The following is a 10,000-nucleotide window of genomic DNA, read 5'->3' on the forward strand; positions in this document are numbered from 1 at the left end:
AACTCGTATTCGTTTGACAAGGCAGTTTTAAAATAAGTTATTAATTAATCTTTATCATACAATGTAAGTTTCAAAAAGGTAAATGTTATATTCCCACAAAAGATTCCCAAAAAAGCGGTCAGGCTAAAAACTAGAGGTTTTGTGACCGACAAGACCTTAGAATTAAGTCGATGTCGAGCGGTGATTATAAACGGTCACACACACACACACAAAAGATTTCGTTAGTAGCTCAAGTTGCTTCTGCAGAACATTACACTATCATAAAACGATACATCGCACATTACGTTTGCTTGATAAAATGTCTCTTTAATTTACCGACGCTAAATATATACTTCACGATTTGTGTTGTAAACACTAACCAGCAAGCTGTGCAGTAAAACGAAAAAATATAGCAACGACAATTTACGCGAAGATGTTGAAATGTAAATAGTTAAAACTGACTACTCGCGGTACAAGCTCGACGCTTGGGAATAAGTTACTTTAACTTTTAAAAGAAAAACAAAAATCAGAGAAAAAAATAAAATACCTGCGCATCTTTTGTTCGCACAGTTTGATTTGAGGTTGATATGAGATATATTTTAAAATAAACATGACACCGACTGATCGATCGCCGAACATGTTTGTTTCCAATCTAAACGTTTCACTTGCTTTCTTGCACGACAAAACCTTTTCTCCGCAAACTATTACCTTGAAGCAGTCTTCGTTATCTCTCAATTCGACTGCTCTTGAGCTGTTTCAAGAAACTTTGAATCAGAACCTTCACACGGGCGTAAAGGAAATTTGAACGAAGCGAGTTTATTTTCTGTTCCGTCCGATCGATTAGCTACAACTTTTTGCCTTTCACGTCTAATTTCATGTGTAGTATATAAAATACCTTGCCGTGAAACGTTTCGATGGTCATCTTACGGCTGGACATAAAATCAGATGAGGTTTGAGAGCCACGTGACAAGCCGCAACCAGGGTCTCTTGGGAGGCAAACAAGAGAGTCCCTGGGAACGAGGTTGCGAAGGAACTCGCTTCCTACTCTGGGACATGACATCATCCATTTAGCTTTTAGTTATTGAACAGCCGCTGTTAAGCGGTATTTCGCGCTGTTCCATTGATCGAATGCATAAATGGCGGCCAAAAGTGTATTCTTTTGTTTATGTGCTAATGAGACTCACTAGCCTCGTTCTCAAGCAACATTTCTGTTATATTTTGTCCATGCAAACGAGGCTAGTGAGGCTAATTAGCACATAAACAAAAGAATATTTTTTTGGCCGCCATTTATGCATTCGGTCTATGCCCTCTGAATTAAACAGAAGTGAGTATTATTTCATTGTAAAGCAACGTCGATTGTGTTTCATTGTGAAATCATGTTAAGTCAGTCTTGGATATTTTAAAAGATTCGTTTCGTTGAGTGGAAGCTTCCAGTTGAATTTAAAGCTAGCACACATGCCACAACTGACCACAATTTTATTTCGTTGGTTTCTCCCTTCGAGCAGTTTGCCACACTGGGAAGTGATTATAGGGCATCCAAACCTTTTGTCTAAGACTTTCTCTCAGTTTTCTCGGTGAGAAGTTGTCTACTTTTACGATAATGGCGCTCGAGTAATTGCAAGATACGATTGTTAGTGATCGATTGCGGTTTGTGTCATGATTTTATGAAAGCTACATCATGTCTTAGGAAATAAGTTAGGTTATCCACGTTTTTAATATCATTTTGAATAATAATATATGGTCACTACCTTACCCTTTTCCCCAGTGACCACAAGATTACAATCGTCACGTTGTTACAAGTGTTCCGTTCTTTTGAATGTTGTTTGTTAATTCTTGTAAAATTCTGTTTACACTTCAAATCAAAACTAACTACTTCAGACAAACATACAGCAAACAACCCTTTTAAGTAAAAACCCAATTCTCACATACACACATTTTTCCTAGATTTACGAGTCGAAATCTTAACCTTCCCCATTACACCTCTGCCCCAACAACATAAAGCATTGCATAAAGCATTGCACAAATGACAAAGAATCCAAAAAAATCCAGTCGTTAGATTTTTTCTTAATTTTCTCACTACGAATTCACATAAAATCCCTTCTGTCAACACTCTTCTAATAAACATTTTGACAGAGTCAGTTTTCGTGATTCGTCGTGTATCGTTTTCACTCCATCTTCTGTTGTTCAAAATTCCCTCTGTTAAAATTCAGATTTTGTTGGTCGATCATTCATGTTGTTTCTGAACTATTTTTTTGTCAAATTTCTTGAAATTCTAACGACTGGGTCGTTTGAAATCGGCATATTTCTTAGTGCCAAAGCACTCTCAGTTTTTCGAGCCACTGCGCATGTGCAGTATTTAGCTGGTTCCTGGGATACGAACAACATGGAATCAGTGAATATGCGCTTTTTTCCCCTTTTATTGTTACCTTTTGTTAAAGTTTTGTTGCAATCGCGGCTATGTTTGTTTTGGTTTTTAAAAGGCGCACAGGCTTTTAAAAAAACTCCGCTGACCGCGCGGAAACTGCGTTCGGCCACCTTAATAGTTAATAAGTTAGTGATCCTGTATATTTAAAGGAACACTATAACGGTCTACGCATGCTCGCGCGGTCAATAGGAACTTGAAAAAAAACGTTACCCAATGTTTTTCAAGTTTGGAACTGGGGAGGTGCAGACAATATCTGGTGGCCACCGTGACCGTCGCATGCAGAATTTTAATAGTGATTTAGTCTCCTCAAGAAAGCAAAGAAGTCAAAATACCAATACACCATCTATAATGAAGAGAAACCTGTTAAGAAGTGAATTCATGAGAAATAAGAAGTGCAAGCCGTTGCACTATTAACAAGGATCGAAGCTATCTTCGTGGTTTATTTCTAGCTAGTCGGTCGATAATATGTTTGGTTTATCAGGCTTACGGTATTTTGCGAAACGAAACGAAACGAAATGAACAGAAAAAGAAATGTAAAGATCATTCATAAATTGTAGACAGGGCTAAAGCTGTGTTTATATTAAAGCCGAAACAGTATTAGAGTGGAAACATGTTTCGCCTCATCATTTATTATTACATTGTTCATATCAGGGCCCGAAGCCAATTAACGCTAATCCCAGATTTCAAATTAACCAAGGAGTTTATATCTCTACTCCCAAAAGCTGTTCAAAGTTGGTATTCGGCAAAATTTTACATTAGAGGAAGTCAATCCTGAAAAACAAAAATAAGCAAAAGAAATTTTCACCAAAAAGTTGAAAACATGAAACAAAAGTTTACTCTAATCCTCGCTTAAGTTAATTGGCTTTCGAACAACCGGGCTCAGATGTCGGTTTCAAACATGTTTAATGCATGGTTGTATAATTTTTGCTCTTTCATGGTATTCGCATAATTTTTTTACACTTCAGCTGTAGAATGGAGCTGGAAATTCCTGTAACAGTTTCATTCATTCTTTGGTGTAGTTTCAATTTTCAAGCCGTTCGGAGGAGGAGGGCTATGCAGCGTTAAACGAGGAGACGGCATTTACGCTTTCTTCCGGTACAAGATATTACGGTTTGCCGTTGTATTTCTTCATCGGCCCATATTACAACTAGACAAATGGCCTCATAATTGCCCCAATATTTTGGTTCTTTTGGGCACTCGCCTCCTCTCCGCATCCATCCGCCGTTTTGAACGTGTTTGGTTTGATCATGATTGAAGCTACCTCTGGTGGTTGCCTCAATCATGCTCAGAATAATCACGTTTCAACCATGATTCGCGCAAGGCACTGTCTGATATGAACACGGGTTAATTTCATAACGAAACATCTTTCATTTGTTTTTTAATCCTTTGAAATTTTGTTAAGGAGACTTGATTCTTTGAATATTGAGTACCATCTATTGGGTGATATTAACTGTAATCTCGCTGTTTCTCGATATGACAACGACACACGCAAATTAGTAAGTATTACTGATGTCTATGGCCTTCATCAACTAATAAATGAACCAACAAGGATAACTGAAACTTTGCAACCTTTAATTGATCTAATTTACACAATTTGTCCCTACAAAATTGTGTGTTCTGGTGTTCGACACATCGGTATTAGCGATCATAGCATTGTCTTATATTAGCTTACAGAAAACTTTCAATTCATGGGTTCCCTAGAGGGCATTGCACTATAACCTATAGAAACATCCGGAAGTTTAACCTAGAAAGCTTTCGTAATGATATTGCGTCCCATGACTGCGATCATATACACAATTTGAGTAATCCTAATAATATGTGGTCAGAATGGAAAAAGTCGTTTCTGGAGATTGTTGACAAGAACGCGCCGTTGAGAAAAGCGCTCGTTCGCGAGCGTAGTTCTCCCCAGGGGGTGGGACTCCCATATGAAACAGACGGGGATGCTCGTCGGAAATTTTGAATTTAAGCCCTAAAGGAGACCTATCTAGGCGTGGCTTAAGCAAATTTTGACCCCTAAAAGAGACCGTTTAAAAACACAAAAATACGACACGCAATGAGTTTTAATGATAAAAAGGCATAATCATCGAATGCTTTTATCTAAAAAGAAAATTTAAAAGGAAATTTGACTTCTCTTTCTCTTCGCGTAATTCTGCGTTACTTCGCGGAACCCTAAACGAGACCTTGGTGGCATAAAATATTGGCGCTTTGCCCGGAACACCCTAAGCGAGACTAAAATCCAAAATTTACACCCCTAAGCGAGAAGGCGAAATTCAAAACACAACGCAATATCGTTGATAAAGCGGTGATTAAAAGCAAGCTAAGCAGTCTTATTATCAAACTAGTTTTAGTGATCATAAAGGTGATTCTCGAAAAACTTGGCAAATAATAAATGAACTTACCTCTCGTAAGTCGGGCAAATCATCAGTGAAAGAACTGAGAGTGAACGGGCAATCAGTAATAAATCCAACACAATTGGCAGAGGAATTTAACCATCATTTTTCCACCATCGGTGTAAAACTTGCCAGTGAAATTCCCGAGTCTGCCGGCACCCGCTATCATAATTATCTGACTGGCACAAATAAAAGGTTCTCAATACATTAGACAAATCAAAGGCAGCCGGCCTAGATGATATGTCTGCCAGGCTTATTCGCGAATGCGCCGATCTGATATGCTCTCCCCGGTGTGTTATCTTTAATCAATCACTATAAGACTTGGAATATTTCCTGACGACTGTAAAAGTGCCCAAGCTGCCCCACTTTTTAAACAAGGAGAGCAGAATGACTTGAACAATTGCCGCCCCATTTCCGTTATATATCTCGGTAGTAGCCAAAGTACTTGAGAGAAATTATTTTATCTAAATTATGGAATTAATTATGAAATGTGCGATAATTCATGTGCACTCTTGGTTTGATTCATACTTGGACAACCGCATGCAGAGATGATCAGTTAATAGGGCGTTCTCTAGGAGCTGCTCATTAAGCTGTGGTGTTCCTCAATGCACTATCTTAGGACCGCTGTTATTTTTACTGTATATTAATGATTTACCAATGTGTATTGCAAATTGTCAATCAAGGAAGTATGCCGATGATACTCACCTAACCTACGCCGGTTTCAGCGCTGACAATATCCAATCTCGTCTAAATGATGATTTAGTAAATGTTAGCAATTGGCCGATAGCGAATAAACTCACGCTTAACATAACAAAAACTGAATTTATGCTTATTGGGTCAAGGCAGAGGCTGTGTACTCTAACAGTTCCACCTAGACCTTCCATCAATGGCTCTCCTATTGAGCATGTTTCTACTGCTAAATCACTAGGAGTGCTTAACGATGATAAACTTACTTGGAGAAGCCATATTGATATGTTAACCCAGAAAATTGCTTCTGGTATTGGGGACATCAGCGAATCAGGCATCTTCTCTCCTATGGGACCTTACATTCTATTTATCAGACCCTAGTACAACCTCATTTCAACTACTGCAATATTGTTTGGGGAAACTGTGGTGTAACGTTGCAGGACAAACTGCAAAATCTACAAAACAGAGCAGCCGTGTATTGACCTACTCTAACTATGACGCTGATTTGAACAATTTCTTTGAACTCTTAAGATGGAAATCCCTAGTCTCTCAAAGGCAAATTGAAAGAGCAACAATGATATTTAAGTCCCTACAGGGACTAGCACCTGAGTATCTCTGCTCGAAATTTGTCCATCGCGATTCTGGTTATGGTTTGAGAGACTCTGTGAATAAGGTAAATGTTCTGCAACCGCGGACAAACTACTACAAAAACAGCTTTAGCTATAGTGGCGCAGTTTTATGAAACAGTTTGCCATTAGAACTAAGGAAAGCAGAGTCCCTCAATCAATTCAAACGACTGATTAAAGAGGTTATCTAAACCATTATTCTAAACACGGCATTCATGGAAAGCAGCTTTTATTTTATGATATTGAGTAAGATAGTTAATGTAGTTTACATAGTTTTATCTAATACTTCGATTCGTTTTAAATTTATAATTGTACGTATGGTTTTTATATTGCTGATGAATTGTACCGTGGTTAAATGAAAATAGAATAAAATAAATCAATCAATCAATCATGTTTCGGCCTACTGTGAACACAGTAAAAGTTAAACGAAAGATAATTTGACCTTCCAACAATAGTCAGTACACGATGTAGAACCCTGGTTTGCAAAATACCAATTGCCTCCGTCTCATTGGTAAATAGCGAGACGAACTTCAAAGAAGGCAAGAAGAAGTCGCCTGCCTACAAAATGTGTTCTGCTTTGAAACCTTGTTTCACAAAATAATACTGTCCATCAGTTCTATTGGTAATTAGTGAAACAAACTTTTTGCATGGGAATAATGAGCCGTCTGTCTTTGAAAAGGTGTTCTTGATCTGGTAAATGAAAAAAGACCAAGTTCCCGAGACCGAGAGAAAAAACACGGCAGGTCAAGCACGGGTCACTTTTCACAGATCAGTCGTTGCAGTTCATTAGTTTAACTTTTGAAAGGTAACCCAACACCCTCAATTTGGCTAACTCTAGGCCTATAACTTGGGTTTTAGGCCTAGGGTTAGCCAAATTGAAAGTCAGTTTGGGTCTCTTTCCAAAAGGTAAAACTGTTCAATGACATGCAAAGCGATTGACCCGTGAAAGTGACCTGTGTTTCAGACCCGGCAGAGAAAAAATATTTTGACTAAAATGTGGGTAGCAAAAGCCAGGTGATCTGGCGACGTAATTTGGAGGACTGGGAAGGAAAATTTTAACGCCGTATCCCACAACCGCGCGCGGCCTTTGGGTTTGTTTCCAAATAATAATTTCTTGCAGTGTTTCAACAGATCATTCCATGCAAGGGCGGATCTAGGGGAGGTGCACTGGGTGCACGTGCACCCCCCTCGGTTAAAAAAAAAACGTTTTAGTTAAAAAATTCTAAAATTTACAAACGAAATAAAAAACCTATATAACAGACAGCGGTCCGTTGTGCCTTAAAACCGCTAGCTAGCTAACCCTCTTAAAAGCGTGTATTATATACATTGTCTAACATCTAAAGATTGGGCGTCCTGTGCATTTCCGTCTGACATGTGCACCCCCTAGCCAAAATCCTAGATCCGCCCTTGCCATGTCTCCCACATTTTCCGGTACTGAATGAACATTCAAGTACAACCGGCGAGATCTAACCTTGTCTCTGCCATGTTGAATTCGGAAATAACATTCAAGGCCGCGCGCGGTTGTGGGATCCGAATTACGTCACCAGATCACCTTGGAGGGGGTTCGTGATATACAAACCATGTTTCGCAAATTACCGAGGCACACAGGCACTTAAGTAAGAGCCCTAGAGGCTTCAGATCAGCAAGGAAACAACATCTGGACAACTTTTGATGGAAATTTCGGATAGCGTAATGTTCATAGCGTAGCCATTGTTGCAAGTCCAAATATTTTCTCACTCGACCCAGTGGACTTTCGTCTGTTTTATGCACCAGGCAATGTAAATCCCCGCCTCAAGCCCCGGGACTATGCGGGGATTAACAGGGAATTAGGCACAAATATTAGGGAGTATAAGCACCCGAAGTTCTTGAGCCGCGGACGGCAACCGCAAATGAACGTTTTGCATGCCAGGACCGTAGTGTCTCCGAGGTTTTTAAATTAATCATCTCTAATGGAGGAAAGATACTTAGCAATATAAAGGTGGTAATGACAAGACAAGTTAAAAGGGAAAACAGCTCACTTCCGTTTGCCGTCCGCGGCTCAAAAACATCGCGTGCTTAAACTCCCTCTTGTGCCTCCGTAGGGGGCCTTCCCATGCAAAGCTTTTTAAAGTTGTGTAAAACGCTTCGACAAATAACTCAAAAACGATGTACCGTACAGACCTGAGAATTGGAGTGGTGGTTAAAAGGTTTGTTTCCAACAACATTCCAAGTTTCTGGCCTTTTCATTGAACGCCGATTTCGAATTCATTTTTTGTTGCGTGACAGTAAAACTATCTATCAGTTCAGTTTGAGGATACGAGAAGCGAAATGAAAAACAGAGCACGCTCTAATTTTCATACCGCGCATCGTAATTCCTTCACTGGCACATAACCACAGCCTCGTTCGTTCGCTTCAGACTCACTCACTGCGGCAGCAATAATCACTCCACGTATTCTTATTCCTAAATAGGGTCAATCTAACGCACCCTAAAATTGTGACTGATGGCCGGCCAAAAAGAATTGGAAACCGTGTGACGTACAGTAGAGAATAAAAGTTACAGAGAGAAAGAGAAGCTGAGTCCGAAACCTCTGCGTTTCATTTGTTTTGTCAAACGTAGCAAGCCGGAGCGCTTTCCAACGATGGACGGCAGCCGGAAGTGAAGTGTTTTCTTGTGTCTTAGTGCTGTCACAATTTTCCATCGCAAGTTATCTTTGGCCCGTTACTTCTCTCAAACCGTAGCCTCAGTGGTTCTTTCCTCGTTTTGTCTGCCTCTCAAAAGAATAAATAAATTTACTTTGCGGCATGTTATTCATATCATTTTCATTTTTTTCGTCGTGCAGATTTTAAAACGTGCCCGCGACGCCGTCCTTTCAGCATCTTATTTGTCGCATTTGATTTCGAAGAATGGGAAGACTGTTCCAAGGCACTTTACAGGTGCGCTTGCGATCGAATCGGCTGTGGTAGCAGAGCCTACGTGGCAAACTTCACCCGTTTTTACAGCGGCTCACTTTCGTCAAACGGAAATCTCCTAGGGGCGATAATAATGGATACTGTGATGAACTACAACAGCACTCCATACTCCCAGATTCTACCAGGCGGCACTAGGAAATTACTGCCTGAAGTTTACAATCAGATAAAGAAAGATCAATTTCGTGGGGATTTCCTCGCTGTTATTGGGCGGCAAGGGTTCGAAAGAATCTTGATGTATCAGTTCCAGTATTATTACAACCAAGTAAAGTCGGGTAGGTGACAAGAATTAAATAAGTTAAAGGAAAATCCCATTCTAACTTTAAAATGGAAGTAATGTTCACAATCAATTTCTTTCGGGTGTTTTTTTTTCACTACGTGTTCATGGTATCAGGAAAAATCGCTCCTATTCACATTTAAATTTTCCGGGCGCCGCTATCTTGAATAATTGTGAAAAGTGACCGTTATCCCATTCTCTTTTTACAAAGAATCTCAAGTAATGACGACACGCCACAATTATTCAAGATGGCGGCGATGACAAAAATAAGGGATTTTGACATTTAGATATTTGGGATACAGAAAAAAATAGGTTTCAAACTAATTTGATTGTAAACATTATTTTCTTTGGTTTAATTAAGTTATTTTATTGTTGGAGTGGAGGTTCCCTCTAATACGAGCTTAAGCCACAAGATTGTTGACCTTTTTTTTTTTCACAACGTTTTCATGGTATCAGAAAAAATCGCTCTTTTTCACCTTTAAATTTTCCGGGCGCCGCTATCTTGAATAATTGTAAGAATTGAACGTAATCCTATTCTTCTACCACAAAGAATCTCAAATAGGGCGGTTTTCAATTGAGTGTCGAAAGTAATTAGCGAATTGTTTTGGTTTATGATTACTTCACTCAGTGATTGGTTCAAAGTTCTCTTGCCATTTCTTCCACTAATCAG

The 10,000-nt window shown here is 39.3% G+C and overlaps 1 protein-coding gene across 1 annotated transcript in view; it reads left to right on the plus strand.

Moving 5' to 3' along the window:
- The window catches only part of LOC137980825 (uncharacterized), a 39,554-nt gene that overhangs the window by 16,771 nt on the left and 12,783 nt on the right, over positions 1 to 10,000 (plus strand). The window contains exon 4 of the mRNA XM_068828242.1: positions 8,927 to 9,328. Within this exon, the coding sequence (XP_068684343.1) occupies positions 8,927 to 9,328 (402 nt within the window). The remainder of the gene's footprint in view (positions 1 to 8,926; positions 9,329 to 10,000) is intronic.

Source organism: Montipora foliosa, chromosome 1 (assembly GCF_036669935.1).
Source record: "Montipora foliosa isolate CH-2021 chromosome 1, ASM3666993v2, whole genome shotgun sequence".
NCBI classification, from domain to species: Eukaryota; Metazoa; Cnidaria; class Anthozoa; order Scleractinia; family Acroporidae; genus Montipora; species Montipora foliosa.